This window comes from Eumetopias jubatus, unplaced genomic scaffold (genome assembly GCF_037043125.1).
Source record: "Eumetopias jubatus isolate StellerSeaLion01/CBP00866 unplaced genomic scaffold, mEumJub1_p1.0 scaffold_9, whole genome shotgun sequence".
Lineage (NCBI taxonomy): Eukaryota > Metazoa > Chordata > Mammalia > Carnivora > Otariidae > Eumetopias > Eumetopias jubatus.
Window position 1 is genome coordinate 105,694,881 of NW_028274815.1, and position 19,825 is coordinate 105,714,705.

General features: G+C 38.6%; 1 protein-coding gene across 5 annotated transcripts in view; it reads right to left on the minus strand.

Moving 5' to 3' along the window:
* PLCB4 (phospholipase C beta 4) overlaps positions 1-19,825 on the minus strand; it is a 171,595-nt gene that overhangs the window by 39,581 nt on the left and 112,189 nt on the right. For all 5 annotated transcript variants that reach the window (XM_088026249.1, XM_028112973.2, XM_088026248.1 and 2 more), the window contains 3 exons: positions 17,471-17,573; positions 15,928-16,092; positions 13,507-13,711 (listed from right to left, as the gene is read on the minus strand). In XM_088026249.1, the coding sequence (XP_087882375.1) occupies positions 13,507-13,711; positions 15,928-16,092; positions 17,471-17,573 (473 nt within the window). The remainder of the gene's footprint in view (positions 1-13,506; positions 13,712-15,927; positions 16,093-17,470; positions 17,574-19,825) is intronic.

The following is a 19,825-nucleotide window of genomic DNA, read 5'->3' on the forward strand; positions in this document are numbered from 1 at the left end:
ACTTGGAACATAGTAGACACCACCGGTATCTCAGTCTTATTTTTAGATAAGAAGGCCAATACATATTTAAAGCCAATTTTGGTTCCATGGTAGTTAAAATGAAGTATTTCTCCAGCATCCTCTCAGCTACACCTTGCACTTAAAAACAGTAACATTTTCATGTTTTATATAATGTCATTTGAAGAGTTCCAAGTACTTTCCAGGAGAATCTCATGTAATTTTGCATTATTTACCAGTTCTACAGAAGTAATATTTATTCTCATTACCTTAGAACAGTACATAATTTACAATTTTCAAAAACTCTATGTATATCAATTTTCTCCAGTAAAATCACCCTCCTGATTACAGTCTTTAGATAATTATTCTCAGTTGAATCTTTTTCCTATTATAGTAGAAAATAATACACGTACATGATAAACATTCAAACATATAAGATGTAAAAATCTCCTCTCCTGCCAATCCGACCCCTCATATACACTGTTATCCATTTCTTGTATCCTTATTTAAAAACAAAACAATTCCAAACGGGTTCACGTTTTCTGCACCTATTTTTTATTTTAAACTTCACATATCTTGGAGATACTTCTTTATCAGTAATGTAGATCTACTATGTTACTTTTAAGGGCTGCTTAAATATTTCATTTTCAGAATGGCTATAATTTCTTTAACAGTGTTCCTTATTGATAGACTTTTAGATTACTTCCAGTTCTTTGCTATTATAAAGAGTATTGCAGTGAAGTTCCTGGAATGTTCAAATCTCAGAGCAGACATTTGCAGTGTCCACAGCATAAATGCCTAGAGGTTAGAATGATGTGTAAGGGTATTTGTCCTTTTGGTAGCAGCATTGCCAAGTTGACCTCCAAAGAAGTTGCATCAATTTATTTTCTCTTACCAGGGGTATATGAGAAGGTTTGAATCTAGTTATCACTTAGGTCCCCAAAGAACTCTTTGTCTCGTAGTGGGGAAAATAACCAAATAAGCTGTTAAATCTTGCTTAGGAAAAATGACAGATAATCATTTTTTGGAAGTTAAAGTTCTAAGAATATATTTACAACTAAGTCCAAATTATGAACATTTTCAGGCATACACAGAAGTAGAGAGAAAGGTAAAATAACTCCCCATATATTGCTGAAACCATAACAAACAGTCCACTACATTTACTTTACTGCCATCCTTCCCCCTTTTTCCCCCTCTCTTCTCTCTGCTGACACATTTGGGGCAAATTCCAGACATTATAACATTTCATTCCTAATTACTTTTCTATGCATCTCTAAAACGCATTTTCTTTCAGAACCGTACCGGCACTGTATCCAACAAAGTTGGCAGTAATTCCTTACCATGAATATAATAAATGGCCCATCTTATTATTTCCCCTATTTACAATTTGTTTGAATCAAGATATAAAGCCCATACTATGTCCCTGATAACTAAGTCTCTTAAACTTAATCTAGACTAGTTCCTGCTACTATTTATTTTTCGTAATGCATAGATTTGTTGAGGAGACAGATCAGGTATCCCATAAAATGTCCCACATTCTGAATATCAATGCTTCCTTGTTGTGTCATATAGGCTTGACTTTCCCTTTTGTATAAAGACTCCAGAGGAGTTACGGTAATTTCATATGGGTCCCATACAAGATAAAGCCTGATTGCCCCACTTGTCCTGCTGCTAAACTCACTGATTGGCTCAGGACTTTTAATCCATCTGTGTCTGACTCCCAGATGCCACCTCCTTACACTTGTCCACAAACTCACACTGTGCCCACTGAACCCCCCCGCCCTCTGTGGAGAAGACCTACCTGGCGTTGGCCTCCCTGCACACTCCTACACTGCATACACTTTGCTTGACTTCCCACTGGCATATCTCAGTGGAGGATCCACATGGCTGGCTTGTTAGGAAACAAGTACTTGCTTATTTCTTCAGTGATATACAATCAGGTCGAGGGCCTGGAGTATATATGGCATTTTTCAGTGGTTACTGGTAGTCCTTTCAGTCGGAATCACAGATAACACTTACATCACTTCCAGCTGATTACAAAACCAATAAAGCAAGACCTTAAAGTGTGAAATGACCCATAATCCTTCCGAACAAACCAAGCTATTTTCATTTTTGTATACTCTTGTGTCATTTTTTCCACATGAATACATATTTTATATGGTTTATTTAAAAAAATTATATAATCTCCTTGTTTCATTTATTATTAGGTTATACCTGTATAGTTTTAAAACTTACTTTTATTGAATGAATAATGTTCCATTGAGTTTATGTACCAAACTATTCTCTACTGCTAGATATTTAGATGGCCTTTCAGTTTTTTTTTTTTTTTTAACAAAAGATGACTTTGCAAGAAATATGTTAATACAGAAAGAGGTCATTTCCTTTTACCAGAGAATTTGTAGTTCAGATCCATAAGATAGCAACTTATATACTTGATGAGCATTACTAACAAAATTTGTTCCTCATAAGCTTTAAATAGTTATTTAAGAATAATTAATGGAAGGAATGAGTACAAAGAAAATATAGCAGAATTAAGAGGGTATATTAAGTTGAATAATGCCCTTCAAAACTCACGACTACTGGGGACCTCCGGACATGAGCTTATTTACAAATAGGGTCTTTGCATATATAATTAAAGACTGAGATCACACTGGGTGTGATCTTTAGGGTAGGCTCTAAATCCAATAACTGGTGCCCTTATAAGATGAGGAGAGGACACACACAGAGACAAAGAGAAAAAGGCTAAGAGATGACAGAGAGAATGGAATAATGTAGCTAAAAGCCAAGGAATGCTGAGGACTGCCAGGAACCACCCAGGAGCTAGGAAGAGGCAAGGAAGGATTTCTCCAAGAGCCGACAACTCTAGGATTTCAAACTTCTAGGCTCCAGAACTGTCAGAGAATGAATTTCTGTTGTCTCAAGTCTCCCAGTTTGTGGCAAATTTGATTACCAATTTTTCTCAATTCTGAGAAAAACTTTTTTGTTTTTTATTTTAAAGGAGATAGAAGTTTGGTGACTACACTGCAAGGGAGCTGCAGACAGCAAAGGAGAGACGGTCTGCCATGAGGCGGTGGTGAGGGGTCACAGTTATAGGGCAGAGTGAAGAGGTATGGGAACATATGGAATTTCCCCCTTTTTGGTAACTGTGCCTGCTTGGGAGTAGCCCATTGGTTAGTTAGGGCCTATGGCTCTTTTGAGGTAGGTCGCTTAATGAGCCTGTTTGCATCAACTCTGGGCCCTTTTGCCTTGCTCAAGGCTCTATTGCTCAAGCCTGTTGCCTAAAAGCCTAAAAGGGCCTCTATATTCCCTCTTGACATATTGACAACAACAAATCTTTGGCATTTGGGTGGAGGTCTCATCTCCAGTAGCTTCTTCCTGCTGAAGGAGCAGTGGAGAGATGTCCCTACCTACGGGTCAACATTGGTCGGTTGGGAATTTATATGTAGGAATTACAAATGGCAGAGGCAACTGAATCCAGGGTAGACAACATACACGAATTTCCCTGAGTAGAAAGGATCATCTGTCAGCTTGAAATCATGGCAGTGAAGGGATCTTCTATTCTTGGGTGTATCTTCCAAATAAAGTAGGCTTTCTCATTGTTAACGGGGAGCATCCATCAGTCCCTGGAGACCTCTCAAGGACCCATCATGGTTTGATCAAAGAATACATCGAATCCCAGAGTATTCTTCCTGTTTCCTGCAGCAATGTCTTGGCCCCAGCCTTGAGGGGTGATTCTGTGCAATTCTGACTGAGAACATAGGCGTTATATTTTATAACATATAGTCATGAAACAATATGCAAACGAGATCATATATTGTTTTGTATTACACGGACAAACTGGCTAAGATGTTCTTACCAGCCATTTGCTGTAGGATTATGTAGATAGAGCCTAAATTATACATCAAAATAAGATGCTGTAGATTTATCCATTAGTTGAATAAATATCATTAATTAAATCCATCTTCAATTACCAATATTAACAATTCTAGAAGCTATTGGAGAATTATGTTCCCAGGTCCTGAAATCTTGCCTTGTTACTTGAATTTAAATGAGATGTTTTCATAGTTATATATGCCTTTAAATTTTTTCTAGTATATAACTCAATATAATAGCGTTTTTGATCAAATGGCAACAAAAATACACAAAGTATAAGTAAGGCTTATTCAAACTGAATCACATGAGACAAAAAGGAGATGACGAAGTGCCTGGAACAAGGCTTAGGTTAGCCGATTACTTGAGACAGGCACTTCATTCCTGGCATTTTTGAATAATATATCAGATACTTCTAGGACACAGGATTTTGCCGTGTGGTGGCAGGTGCTTGTTCTGCAGCTAGAGTAATAGATCAATGCAGAGGGCAGCAACTGGGATAGCTCCACCAAAATTTTTCAGCAAAAGGGTTCAGGATGACGGAGTCAAGGCCGCTCTTGGCCTCTTTTAGGTAATTTTTCTGTAGGAACTTGGTTTCTCCTTTGACCAGAGCCATAGACACCTGACTTTTAAAGAATGCTTTATACACATACATTATGCATGCACATCTGATACAGTTATATAAATATGCTGCATATCAAAAAAGGAAACTGATTTTTAATAACATTTTAAAATAATGTGTAACGAGAATGAGAAGCTGTCCCTCCAATCTCTCATACCTCTATGTGCTTGTATACCTCTATTAGAAAATGTTATTTTTCTTTGCCTCAGCCCAGGTTGGGGGGGGGGGAAATAAATCTGGCATATTCTTGGCCAAAGATTTGCATATTTAAGTAACCCTGTTATCTTTCTTTGGTGCCAATATGACACTGCATGGGGATCCTCCCTTTTATTGGAGGAACAATGTGGCTAGGTATATCCCACGTAGGTCTACATTCCACAGGACAACCCCCTGTGGCAAGAGTGAAGTTCAGATGCTGGTCAACATTGACTCGTGTGCTAGGCGTGTCTATGGATAGGACACACTGACCTTCTAACAGGGTAGAGACCTGTGCACACAAGCCTCTGATTCTGCAGAACCCACAGGGCGAGCCGAAACCTCCTGGATGCCTGGAGGCCATGGCACAGGCTCTGGAACTTTCTTTTTAAAAAGGAACCAGTTTGCCTTTTTTCATTTGCTTCTTTCTTCTGGACTTAACAGAAGTTTTACTTATTTGTACTTAAAAAAAAAAATACCATCTATTTCTACATTTAGTCCCATTTCCAAAAGTCTGGTTGCTCCTGGTGAAGACTTTCCACGTATATTTGTTTTTTTCTCCTCCTTCCCTCTACCCATCCTTCCTCATTTCTATACAGAGTTGAAAGCATCAATCTAAGCATACCCCCAAACTGATAAGAAGATAGCAAATCCTCAGTACAGACTTCCAGATACTTGCTGGCTTTTCAAGGGATCTCTGTCTTTTGTTTGCTTATTTGTTTAACAGTTGCTTTTCAAGGCATTTAATTTGGGTGCCTTGGTGGTGAGCACCAACCGCGGCACCTAGATGGCTTGGCTCCATGTGCTCACTCTTGGCTCAGGTTCCCTCCTGTTCTACACTCTACTGTTTCTATCTTAGCAGGAGGTAAAGGCAGCAGAAAAATGTATGTTCCCCTAATGGCTGCAAAGTGACGCTAATAAAAATCAACAAATCCCGTAAGTATGATTTTAGATGAGGTCTTTTAGCTTCTACCAAATGAGTAAGCATTTCCCAAACTGCATTTCTAGAATGTGAAAAGATACATGAGGTGTGGTGGGGTCAAAGATCCTGTGGTCAAATAAGACTGGGAAATGCTTATGTCTTCCCCTCTACTCAGGCTCCACAGCAGATCCCAAGGAATGTAATCAGGAGCCTGCTTAAATTCACCTAGCCGGGCAACTCCTGAGGTTATGTCGCTATAATCCATCCTGCCCTCTTCTCTGGAGCTTTTCTTCTTGGTGTTCTTACCAACATTTTCTGTAGTTCAGAGAAAGCCATCACAATGTATACCACTGCAAAGCAAATCAAATTTTTTAAACAAATATTTGATAGAACAAAGCATTTTAGCGTACCCAAAGGAGAGGACAAAATGGAAGGACTTTAAATTGTATCAGGAAATCCTGAGATCATAGCCCAGGAACGGCATCTTAATTAACAATGTTCCTCCTCTGGGACTATGTCATGTAAGGAACAGCCCACTCTCTTTGAAGAGGGTTTGGAAAGCAACCCTGTGAAGATGCTGGGCATAGAGAACAAGAAACACCCACCCGCAGCTCCCCTGATGTATCTTCAATCACTAGGCAGGCAGAAACAGGAGTTGGCAAATAAACAAAGGGCCGTTTCATCTTTGCTTGCATTAAGACAGCCTAGGTGCAGAAGAGAAAACAAAACGTCCAGCTACAGAAGCAGGGAATGAGCACTGCTCAAGGAACGAGTACCCAGTGGCTCACGCAACCCAGCTCAGAGCAACATTGCCATATAATGCCGATGAGCCCTGGATTCGGGAAGCAGGGCATCGACTCTCTCATTTGTTCTCCTTACCACTCAGTGATAATAAAAGCTATACAAATGATCAAGTCCATCAAAGGCCACAGTGGGTGGGATAAGAGAAAGACTAACGCTCATTTAATTGCCATCTGCTTGGGAAGTGCTTCCCATCACCAGCAGCAGTGGCTCGCAGTGATAAAGCCGCGGCAATGGGTAAGCGCTGATGTCCTCCGCATTTGCACCTACAGATAAGGCAGCACAGACAACCCCAGTACTCCAAGGCTCAGTGGATTTGATGAAGGAAAAGTCGCCTTAGCACCTAACCTAGCACTTTTCTTTCGTATAGGAGTGTGTGTGTGTGTGTGTGGGGGGGTCAACAAGAGGGCTGTTTTACTCGATGTTCAGTAGAAAAATAATACTGAAGAAATTAAAGTCTTTTTGATTCATTCTTAGTCATCCCTCTCCAAATGTTACCATTTGTTTTTTCACGTGGAAGTTGAGTTTCTGATAGGTAAGAGCATTTCTTCGGCCCGGAGATATTTTACCACCACATGGCTTAGGAACAGAACTATCTGTGGAGAGAGCTCAGAAGGGTGAGCAGCCATCTTTGTTCTGTGTTTTCATGTGTGTGTGTTGGGAGATTTTATTTTTACAGCAATGAGGAGAAGCAATTGCACTAAAATTCCGTCTCTGTCTCCTGAAAGGGCAAGGAAAGAAAACAGGGAACCGACAGGAGAGGAGCAGGGTCAGGGTGGAAAATACTGGATTTAGACCCAAATCATGTTGGGAGGGAACTGGGGCAGCCCGGAGTTCAAGGCTTCTAAAGATCACTGTATGCAAGAAGGTAGGCCTAATTAGGGGCAACTGAAAATCTACGAAATTGTCTCAATCAGGACGAATTCCTCATCCTCTGGTGACCTCACAGCACAGAACCCCAATAAATAAGGGACCCAAAGCTCCTGCCAATGCCCAAGCCCTCCCTAAGGAATTGTCTTAACTTAGAAAAGCCTTTTAGGAACATTTTTCTTGTTTCTATAAGATGATGCCACCCACCTGACGTTACTGAGATTTAAAATACATTTAGGGGCACCTGGGTGGCTCAGTCGTTAAGCGTCTGCCTTTGGCTCAAGTCATGATCTCAGGGTCCTGGGATCGAGCCCCGCGTTGGGCTCCCTGCTCAGCCGGAAGCCTGCCTCTCCCTCTCCCACTCCCCCTGTTTGGGTTCCCTCTCTCGCTGTGTCTCTCTCTGTCAAATAAATGAATAAAATCTTTAAAAATAAATAAATAAATAAATAAAATACATTTAAAAATCATGTAGAACATTGTGTTGCTGATGCTTAAAGAAAATCATGGGAAAATTACTAATGCATCAGAATTCTGAAACTTTGTAGTAGGCACGAATTAAAAGCTTTTTCTTACAATGATGAATTGCTTATGACAGTTTACTGCGGCAAAGTAAAGGACAAAGTTGGGGAGAAGAAAATAGAACCAATGGATTTTTCTTGAGCTTGTTACAAATAAAAAAAAATTAATGGAAGGATTTCTGTGGTCAGGTATTATTCCTAAGCTGTGGCGCTCCAACCAGTGTCCTCACGTACCTGCTAAGTGGCCTCAATGAAACAGCATCCTGGCAGGCCAAGAAAAATAGACAGTGTTTGAATCCCTAACCATTACCTTCATGGAAGTTTATCTAGACATTGCGATATATTTGAGACCATTTTGGAAGTTATACGAGAGAGAGAGAGGGGACTTGGGAGTACAACAAAATTTGATTTAAACAATTACTTAAAAAATGAGAAACAGCCCAATTAAGAGAAAAACCCACAAAAAACAAAAAACAAAAAAACCCATAAAGGGTACTAGAGAGTATTTTTCAGGAAAAGGAATACAAATGACCAAGAAACACATGAAATATACTCAATCTGACTCATAATTGTAAATACACAAATTAAAATGATGAGATACCATTTTTATTACCATTACTGGAAAAAAAATAATTTTTTAGACTCTAGAACTGGCGACGGTGAATGAAAATAGGCAGGCTCATAGATAATGGGTGGGAGTACACATTGATCCAACCAAAGGGCTGCATAAAGAGATAGTGGTATATACATATAATGGAATAGTATATTAGTATATAACCTTTAAAAATAATTTAAGTCTTATTTGCATTGGCAGGAATGTTCTCCAACATATATTAGGTAAACAAAGCAAAGCATAGAACAGGATGTATTATATTATCTTTTGGGGTTTAATTTAAAAAGGAAATATATGTGTGATAATACACATATACACAGACTGTACATTTATGCATATACATATTTATTACATATGCAGATAGGCTTTATGTTTTATAACCTTATGATGTTTTAAGACATTCATGTCTTTCTTTTATTTAAAAATGTTACCAATGGGGGCACCTGTTAAGCATCTGCCTTCAGCTCAGGGAATGATCCCAAGGTCCCCACATCAGGCTCCTTGTTCAGCAAGGAGTCTGCTTCTCCCTCTGTCTGCCACTCCCCCTTCTTATGCTCTCTCTTTCTCTCTCTTTCTCTGACAAATAAATATTTTAAAAAATGTTATCAAGAACTATCTAGGTAGCAGGATAATAGATTGCTTTAATTTTTTTCTAAATTCTCTCTCTATATATACATATATATGTATAAACTCTCCTTTGTGCTATTTTCATATTACACTGTTATAGAAAAATAGGGCAAAATAAAATTTTTAAAAATTTACAGAGGTTACATATGCTTACTGAAATGATCCAGAAGTAATAAGTAGAGTCCTGCCATATGGAATAGTGTGTTCTCTGTGATGTTCCCAGAAGCTGTCCAATGCAGTGGGCCAGCTCCACTAAACCCTCACCCCCATTCTCAAATAGATAACTACTCTTAAACTTGGGTGTATAGCCAACCAGAATTTTTTCTATCTACTTTATGTATATGTATAAACAGATAGCTAAGGGTCTTTGTAAGTAATTATGGGATCATTTTGCAATTTACTTTTTCTTACTAATAAATCACACCTTTCTGTTCTGAACACTGAGATCCAAGTCATTATTTTTTTTTCAAAGATTTTATTTATTTATTTGAGAGAGAGAGAATGAGAGATAGAGAGCATGAGAGGGAAGAGGGTCAGAGGGAGAAGCAGACTCCCTGCTGAGCAGGGAGCCCGATGCGGGACTCGATCCTGGGACTCCAGGATCATGACCTGAGCCGAAGGCAGTCGCTTAACCAACTGGAGCAACCCAGGTGCCCCCACGTCATTATTTTTAATAAATACATGGTCTCTTACAGAATGGCCTTCCATATTTTATTGGTCTCTACTGATGGAATTTAGGTTGTTTCTGATCTTTTCTATACAAATAATGCTTCATGAAATTACAGCATGGATTTAAAAAAAATTGTTTGCTTTTAGCTATCTGCTTAAAGAAATACATAATTCCTAGGTTAAGTATTTGGTGAATTATAAAAGTTGAGATTTCATTAGCTTGGTCAGGCATAAGAGGTCTTACTTCTATAATTAATCTAAACTTGTGAAGTGATTTTGGACAAACTGACCCACCTAAAAGCTAAGAAAATATAATTCACCAAATTACTTAGTGTCCTGAAAATGTGAATATTTCCCTTGGGGTGCCAAAATTATTCAACAAGAAGAGCACACTCCTCTTGCTAAGTAACACCAGCTTTTTAGGACACATCATCAAACATGGACCAGAACTTTTCAGTTTTAGCCCCATATGCCCTACGTTTCAGCTTCCTCAGAATATACAAATAAGTCCAGCACTCTTCTTATCAAGGCCTTGGCCTGGGCTGCTTCCCTTTTGGGAGAGAAAATCAGTTTACCTCTCTGCCCTGAGGGACTTCATCTTTCAAGGTCCCAACAGCCACTGAAGGACCCCTCAACCCCACTCTGATTAATCACTTCTTAGTTCAATGCTCCCAACATCTTCTGGCTTACTACCCTGTGGGCACTGATATAATAAATTACACTTATTTATGTATATGCACATGTATATGTGTACAAGGTTGGAAAATTCTTGAGGATAAGTGTAGATGATTTTTACAACTTTGTTTTCTCTTACCCATAAAGTACTAAATAGTAATGACTACATCTTCTCCTTTGAGAAATATATTTTAAATACACTAAGAAATTGTTTTAACTGATTAAATTAGTAAATGTTAACAAAAGTTATATCTCATAGATTGCTGATCGGTTATTTGGCAATCTGTATCTAAAACTTTAAATATACATACAACTCTTTCCACTTCAAAGAATTCATCTTCAGGAAGTGATCAAGAGTATTTCCAAAGCTTTACATATAAGGTTCCTAGGCACAATATTTTTTATAAGAAAAAAATGGCAATGACTTCCATGTTTATCAATAACTGAAGTATGGATAACATATAAAATGGATTGCAGCTATAAAAATATTTCATGACGTGGAAAAATATTGTCTATTAAGTGGGAAAAAAATTAACTCTCTGAAGTAATGAGTCCAAATGACTATGTACAGTAAGATCTATTTAATTAAAATAGAAGAAATGAAATTGAAAGTAAAGAGACCAACATAGCAACAGAGCTCTCTCCGGGTGGTGGATTTATGGATGACCCTTTTGTTCTTTGGGCTGGAAGAATCTCTTTCTGATACGTATACTACCTATTTTGCCTTTTTTTAAATTAAAGATTTTACTTATTTTCTTGAGAGAGCAAGCGCATGGGCACATGAGCAGGGGGAGGAGCAGAGGGGGAGGGAGAGGGAGGAGAAAGAATCTCGAGCAGACTCCATGCTGAGCGTGGAGCCCAACTTGGGGCTCCATCTCATGACCCTGAGATCATGACCTGAGCCTAAACCAAGATTTGGATGCTTAACCAACTCAGCCACGCAGGTGCCCCTATTTTGCCTTTTACAGAATAAAACCTACCAAACATATTTGTGGAATGAATAAATCCATATTATCTTTCTTTGGCCATATAAAAATCTGAGAGCTATATCAACAATTTACTTTTTTATCCCCCCCCCCCCCCCGAAAATGCTGGCATGCAAGGCTGCAGAGTTTCATTTTGAACTTTTTCCTATGGAATCAACATAGACTATCAATGTTCTAGGGAACAGGGACTCTGTAGATTTCCTACTCTGCAGGCTCAGCACATACATGTTCAGAGCTGAATGTGGGAGCTTAGTTAGGCAGATGAAATAAGAACAACACACTGTGTAAGTCAAGAAGCTGTAAAGAAAACCAGAAAGTGAGAAAAAGACAGTTCTCATATTCTTATATTGTTCTCCTCAGGTAAGTCCCTTAAGTAAATGCTCATGGTGCCTGCCCTCGGTTTCTTCACACGTAAAAGAAATGACTGAAAATTCTGAATATACAGTCTTGGAATGTCAAGTGGAGGTTAAAACATAAACTGTGGAATCCCACCCATGGTAACACAGTACAGAAATTTTAAAGGCTTCTGATAAAAAGTAAGTGACTACGGTGACATGTTAGGGAAAAAAAATACGTGAGACTATTTCTAAAGAGACTAATCCGAATCAGTACATGCACAAATACTGACACTGGGAATGCACTGCACTATAAACACAGGTATTTCTTCAGCACAGACCTACATGCACGCACAGTCCTTCTCCACAACTTTCAGACTCTAAGGAGAGTGCTTGAGACAAAGTAGGAACTGGACAAATTATTTCTTTCCTTTTTCTATTCCAACTGCCCACTACCCTAGAATGAATTAGAGAGTTCCATACTGAAAAGTAACCCATGCAGAGAGAAAACCTGTAAGTCTTCCACCTATTTGTTTATACAACCACACACTGCCTACTTTCTAAGCTCAAGTATGTGGAACATGGTGGAATTCATCTGCTTATGCTCCTAAAGACATACTGTAGGTTTTTCCTCTCTCTATTCCTATCCACTTAACCAGCCCCACTGCATCCCACCAGCCTCTTTTTTTGTGCTTTTCTATCAGCTACAGTATGTTCTGGCTTCTAATATAGGCTTTCTTTTTACATGAAAAGCAGAAGAGGAGGAGGAGGAAGGAGTCTTTATTCTGGATTTGGTAACTGAAAAAACCCTCATGGTTCACATCTCTTCTTGAATCTGCAATCGGGTTGTTAAAGCTGAGGATCAGAGAACATCTGCCCTCCAGAGATGCAAGCATTATTAAAAACAAAACAAAACAACAAACACAAAATAACCCCAAATTCCCCAAACAAAACTGTGATGTGTCCCAGCATACTACAGAAATTATGTCTGTATCAATAGTACACATACTTGCGTGCACACATTTCTGAGCCTTGCTATGTCATATACTGTAACCATGAGTACTTCACAAGAATGCTATGAGGGAGGTAGTAGGAGTATCTTCACTTTTTAGGCCTTGGAATAAAAGTTTGAGAGGTCGTCACTGTCCCACGGTCACCCAGGTAGGAGTAGAGAGTTAGAATTTGCATCCTTGGTTAATTTGACATAATCACTCTGTTTCCTTAGGGTTCAACAGACTGAGAATACAGAAGATCTTAATCTTCTTTTAATCTTCTTGGCTTAACTGATGGTTATAAAAAGTTAATATGTTTGGGTATAAGCAAAATCCTATGACTTGGTCCAGGTTTTGATTTGTCCCATTGATTACCTTAGTAAAACCAAAGGTAGTCTTCTGTGGATGGATGACTGGGACTTCTTTGTGAAATTGAACTCGCTAGTGGATTTGGAAGAAAATCCAGCCGTGTTGATATCTGAGTTCAATATAAAATTTTTAGGGATACCAAAAGATATCTATGGGTTCCATTTTACTTACGTCTTTTCTCCCTTTGGATGACGGTGTAAGGAAATCCTTCACAAACATATTTGTAAACACTGATAAACTATATAAAATTACAGTATTTTAAAATAAGAAAGAACCTTAAAGATAATCCAGGCTTGCCCTTTCATTTCTTCCTAGGAAATCTGAAGTTACTAACTATCCTTGATTTCTTTGAGGCTACAAGGCTTGGCCGCTTTTTTTTAAACCACTGATGAAATATTTTATAATCCTATAATTTAGGACTTTTGTACTCAGATGTCTAACTTACCTCCAAATCCATCAGGCACATATGTTTTAAGAACAATATTGCAGAAAATCGTTGGCAGTGATAATGGTTTATTTCCCTCATTTCGAAGGGAAATGTGTCGATAGCCTGCCTGGAGGCCATCCAGCGGAAGAATCCTCTGGCCTATCAGCCTGTTGTTGTCATCATACACTGCTATTCTCAAGACTGCCAGGTCAGGGAGGATTACCTGCAAACAAAGAATGGTACCTTTCATGGGTATTTTGGAAAGCAGCTCCCAAGAGCCCTGATTCTGGGAATCTGAACCATATCCACACCGTTCTTCAATGTGCCTTTATGGTGAAAGAGGCCCATGATCGATTTGCATTCCTAAAGTACACTGTCCAAGCGGCAGTGTCCAAGCCATTGAGAAAGCAATCGAACAGGCTTCCTGGAAATCATCTCCTTGAAAATTTTAGATGAAAGGGATGTGAAAGATTACTGGTCCGACCCTTGTCATCTTTGCCCATCCCCATGCATATAATGGACAAACAAAAGGAGACCCCGAGAGATCAAGTGACTTTCCTTAGTCTCTGAGATTGGGACAGCTGGGCCTGGAATCAGGGCTCTTGCCTTTGATGCCTGTGGTCTGCCTCATACCTGGGCTGCTTCCGATATCTAGCTCGGCCTTTTTTTAAGAATATGGAAAGTATCTTTGGAGAAATGCTCTGTGTATAAAGGAAAATGTATATAGAAATTTGGATTCTCCCTTTTCCTTGCACTCCTCAGTTTTTAATCTATTTTTGGGATATTAAATACAGTGAGATGGGGCAGCTAGAAACATTAACTTATACCCAAGACATCTACCCTTGCCATCTTCAAAAGGAATAAATTGACATAAAATCTGAGCTCAGACAGAATCCTAATTCAGATATAAAATAGCAACAGGACACAAGAAAATCCAATGTTTTAAATCAGAAATGACTTTTCATTGGCTAAGAACAACCAAGACATCTTGGCTAATTTGAATACTGTATCTAAGGCTAGACAATGGATCGGTTGCCTAGCTATGTCTAGAGATTATAATTTAATCCAATTTTGTGATGATGAAGAAGAGAAATCAAGTTAAAATTCATCCAATTTCATTTACTCTATTGTTTCTCATGTGGTAAAAGGGGGCTTGCCTTGTGAATTAGTGCAAAGAACAAAAATATTAAAAACAAGAGAGAATAAAAAGTGAAAGTAACTTGGTACCAATGAAAAGCAATTTAACTTCCGAAGAACAGTGAAGGATGCAGAACTGGCATCTTGTTTCTGGGGCCAGTAATACTGTATGTAAAAACCAACTTTGATGTCTCCTTACTCATCAAAAACAAAGAACATTTGAAGTCAACTTTCTGAATTTTTAGAAATGTGTCTAGGGATTATTCATTCTGCCAAAGAACACTGGCCATACTGACAACAGATCCAGCTATAACAAACTATAAAAAACCTGGGGGAAGAAAAAAGCCCATGACAGCTATGTATGCAATTTACACCACACTCTGTAGGAGAAAAAGTCACAGTGGGGGTTGCATGGAAATAATGGTGTTCACATAACAGGGAGAGCCTGAATCTCACAATGGCTCGTTTCACTGAACCACTGATCTTCTGTAATCTGGTTTCTATAAATCAGTTAGCCTATTCTGAAACTGCTAATCCTCACTTCTGTTAAACTAAGAAGCCAATGATCTGTGTTGCAGGACATACACATGGAGCAGCAACACTGGAAACCCGGTGCCTAAAGAAGCAGCAAGAAACTATTCTGGTTCGGATAACAGAGCAAGTGAGAGAGAAAAACAGCTCTTCTTGGAGACAGCACTACCAATGCATGGATTTTTCAATACATCTTACACTGACAAAAGAGAAAGGGAAAAAATGATTACAAGATTAAACACTGAATCATTACAGCATATGACTGTGATTGGTCTGGAGATCAAGATACAATAGTAGGAACCCCCCAAAAACCCAAAATAGCACATGAAGCACAGACTGTGGGGGTGGCAACAGGTACCACAATCCCAATTGACCTATTTAAGGACATATATTGGCCTTAGTTTTGGGTGCACGATCCTACCTGTCCTCTTGGCTAGGGGAGCATTGCAAGTTACCAGCTGCTGCCAAGGCAGAAAAGAACTCTCCAGTGTATGATGATGTCCACCAGTGAGGACACATTCTAAGGAGACTGCCCACCTGGAACTTGAGCATTGCCACACAGAAGGTGGGCTCCTTGGAAGAGGAAAGAAGAGCCAAAAGGATCAGAACAGACAGAAGTAACAATCATATGATATCTATAGAACTTCCCATTGGAAGAAGAGAAAAAGAAGGTATTTGGGGTTGCATAACTGCCCCTATATCATGTAGTATCTATGTAATCTAAGCACTAAAATGTAGCCCCTAAGTTAGCACACACTGAAAGTGCCCTACCTTCCGAAACACAAATGATTCCTCATTGTAAACTGGATTGAGTCCATTGTTCATCACCATGCGAGTTCGGAATTCCTTACGTATGGTGTCGGTGGGCAACCCATACATATCCACTTCTACATATGTACCAATTTTCTTATCTGATAAAAACTGACCTGATATGACCTGCAGCAACACAGAAACAGGGTGAGAGAGAAGTCAAGTTTGTATAATTATCAAGAGCAATGAATAATCCAGAAGTAAGAAATCTTCTGTTCATCTTTAGAAATTTTAATTACCTATAGAAATAATGTATTCATTCCTTACTAAAGTAAAACATTATTGAGCAACTACCCTATGCAGAAAAAAAAAAAAACCCAAACTGCTCAAGACACAGGTTCTGATGTTGAGAAATGTCTATAAAAAGAAAGAAAAAAAAAGATGAATCCTATTATACAAAGAAATAATGTCCACAGCAGCTTAATTCCACCTAAGTGCCCACATCTATGAAACAAAGTGATGGGTTCAAATATGTCCTAAGATCCCATCAGAGCTCTGAAATTCTGCCTTCCCATACTTTACTGAATTCTTTTATAAGTCTTGGAAAGAGACTTACTGAAGAAAAAAGTAATGCTAAAAATTGCCTGTTGCCTGTTATCCTTTACCAATATTGACAATGGTCAGTGGTATATATATTTGTAAAGACCATTAAATTCCATCTATTATAAAGCCATGGACAGACTATTTTTCATGTACTTTCCAAAGGACGATAGCCATTTAGCAGGGATTTTTTTCTGTATTATTGAATAGATTATAATTTTGAAAGTTTTTTGAGATAAAATTTGACATACAATAAACTGTATGTTCTAGAGTGTACATAAGGTCAGTTTTGACATATGTGCACATCTGTGAAACTGTCATAGTTTTCACTTTTCCAGAATGTCATGTAGTTGGAACCATACAATATATAGTCTTTTCATTTGCTTTTTTCACTTATAATATGCACGTAAGTTTCCTCTATGTGTTTTCATGACTTGCTAGCTCATTTCTTGTCAGCACTGAATAATATCCCATTTTCTGGATGTGCCATAGTCACCTAATGAAGGACATCTTGGTTGTCCAATTTTTGGCAATTACAAATAAAGCTGCTACGAACATCTCTGTGTAGGTTTTTGTGTGGATGTAAGTCTTCTATTCATTTGGGTAAATACCAAGGAGCACGATTGCTGAATTACAGGATAAGAGCATGCTTCCGAAGTGGCTGCACCATTTTGCATTCCCACCAGCAATGAATGAGAGTTCCTATTGCTCCAAGTACTTTCTTGATCTGGTGTCTTTTGCTAAAAGTAGCTAATAAAACTATTAGCTATTTATTAGTGGCTAAAACTATGTACTGCTAGTGAATAAAATGTATCTCTTAAGAAAAAAAGGGGGAATCACAAAGTTGAGAGTAACACATGGATCTTGTAACCTGACATTAAATATTTTAATGTGATTTCTTAAGGCTTCGCCAGGACCATCTGCACACACATTTTTACAATTCTGTGACAAGCAGGGGCCTTACCTGCACTGAGCAAGTGGCTGCAATAACCCCATCGACAGGAGTTTCAGAGAAGGGATCGAATGTTCGATCGGGCCGTCTCATAAAATCTGGTTTGAGGAGGTATCTGGTGGGACAAAAGCATAGAAAGAGTTTATCAGCTGTGTTTATAATGACTAAAACACTCATGCTTCAGGACACTAAGTACTTCCTTTTCCCCATCTCTAATTTAGGAGCTAGGCTTTTAGGAAGAGCATCCTAAGGATTGAAGAAACTATTCCTTTCCTATGGATAATCTTGAAGAGAAGCAGGAAAGAAGGAATGTTTTTAGGATTCCAGGCTCAGTGACATCTAGAGCTGCCTGATACTATTACATTCTCTTGAACTCTTTTATGCCATGGACCTCTTTAGATACTTAATCTGATACGCACAAAATAAAATACAAAGAATAACAATGAAAAACCAATTACATGAGCTCTAGTTGTTAAAATATGGAGAGCACATGATATTCTACTTTATTGTGTTTTAATTACTGCATTGAATTATGAGATATGATGCCAAGTTGATAACTATAATTTCAAAGTACTGATATGCATAAAAATATTTTGTGAGATAATGCTATGAAAATATCTGTGATTTACATTGGTGTCAGGGTCACAGGTACTGTTACTATTACTGTGGATTGTTGTCTATGTTCACAGTCAAAAGAACCATGAAATATCAGTTAGGGGGAGGTGAACTTAAAGATGTAATTATTTCTCTATTTCTAGCCAGTGTAATTAGGCAAGAAAATGAAATAAGAGGTATTTAGATGGAAAGAAAGAAGTAAAACGTCTCTTCAGAGATGACATGATCTTGTATATAGAATCTACTTAAGGAATCTACCTAAGGAGTCTACTAAAAAATGATCAGAGGGGAGCCTGGGTGGCTCAGTCAGCTGAGTGTCTGACTCTTGGTTTTGGCTTAGGTCATGACCTCACGGGTCATGAGACTGAACTCACACTGGGCTCTACGCTCAGTGGGGAGTCTGCTTGAAGACTCTCTCTGCCCCTCCCCCCACTCACACTCTCTTTCTAAATCCTTCTAAAATCTAAAGAATAAATCTTTAAAAAAACTGATCAGAACTAATAAATGAATTCAGCAAGGCTGCAGGATACAAAACCAATATACAAAAATCAATTGTATTTCTAAATACCAGCAATGAACAATCCAAAAATGAAATTAAGATTCCATTAACCATAGCACCAAAAAGAATAAAATACTTAGGAATACATTTAACAAAATAAGTGCATGTACTTTGAAAGCTACAAGACACTGTTGAAAAATATTAAAGAATATCTAAGTACATGGAAAGACATCTTCTGTTCATGGATCAGAAGACTTAATATGGTTAAGAGGGCACTATTCACCAAACTGATATACAGATTCAATCCCTATCCAGAGCCCAACTGGCTTCTTTAGAAATGGACAGGTGGACCCTAAAACTCAAGGACCAAGAATAGCCAAAACACCCTTGAACAAGTAAAACAAAGTTTAAGGTCTCATAATTCTCAATTTCAAAACTTTCTACAAAGCAACTGGGAGTCCAGAAATAAATTCATGTATCTATGCTCAGTCGGTTTTTGACAAGGATGCCAAGATTATTCAAAGAGGGAAAGAATATTCTTTTAAACAAATGTTGCTAGGACAACTGTAATGGCCACATGCAAAAGAAGAAAATTGGTCCCTTCCTTCACTTGATATACAAACATTAACTCAAGATGGACCAAAGACTCAAATGTAAGAGCCAAAATGATTGAATTCTTAGAAGAAAAAGTAAGGATAAATCTTCATGACTTGGTAATGAGTCTCAGACATAACATCAAAAGCATAAGCAACAAGAGAAAAAAAAAGATACTGGCCTTATCATAAAAACTTTTGCACTTCAATGCACACTATCAAGACAGTGAAAACACAAGCCACAGAATGGGAGAAAATATTTGCAAATCATATACTATGTGCTCAGAGGTTTGTGTCTAGAATATGTCAAAAACAAACAACCCAGGGGCGGAGCAAGATGGCGGAGGAGTAGGAGACCTGGATTTCATCTGGTCTCAGGAATTCAGCTGAATAGGGATCAAACCATTCTGAACACCTACGAACTCAACAGGAGACCGAAGAAGAGAGTAGCAACAACTAACTCTCTGAACAGAGAAGCGACCACTTACTGGAAGGTAGGACGTGCGGAGAAGTGAATCTGAGGCGATATTCGGGAGGATAGATGGCGGGGGAGGGGGCCGCCGTTGGCCACTTCTGGCAAGTGATAGCGGCACAAAATCGGAACTTTTAGAAGCCGGCTCCGATGAGGGACGTCGCTCCAGTGGCTAAGCGGGGGGTGGA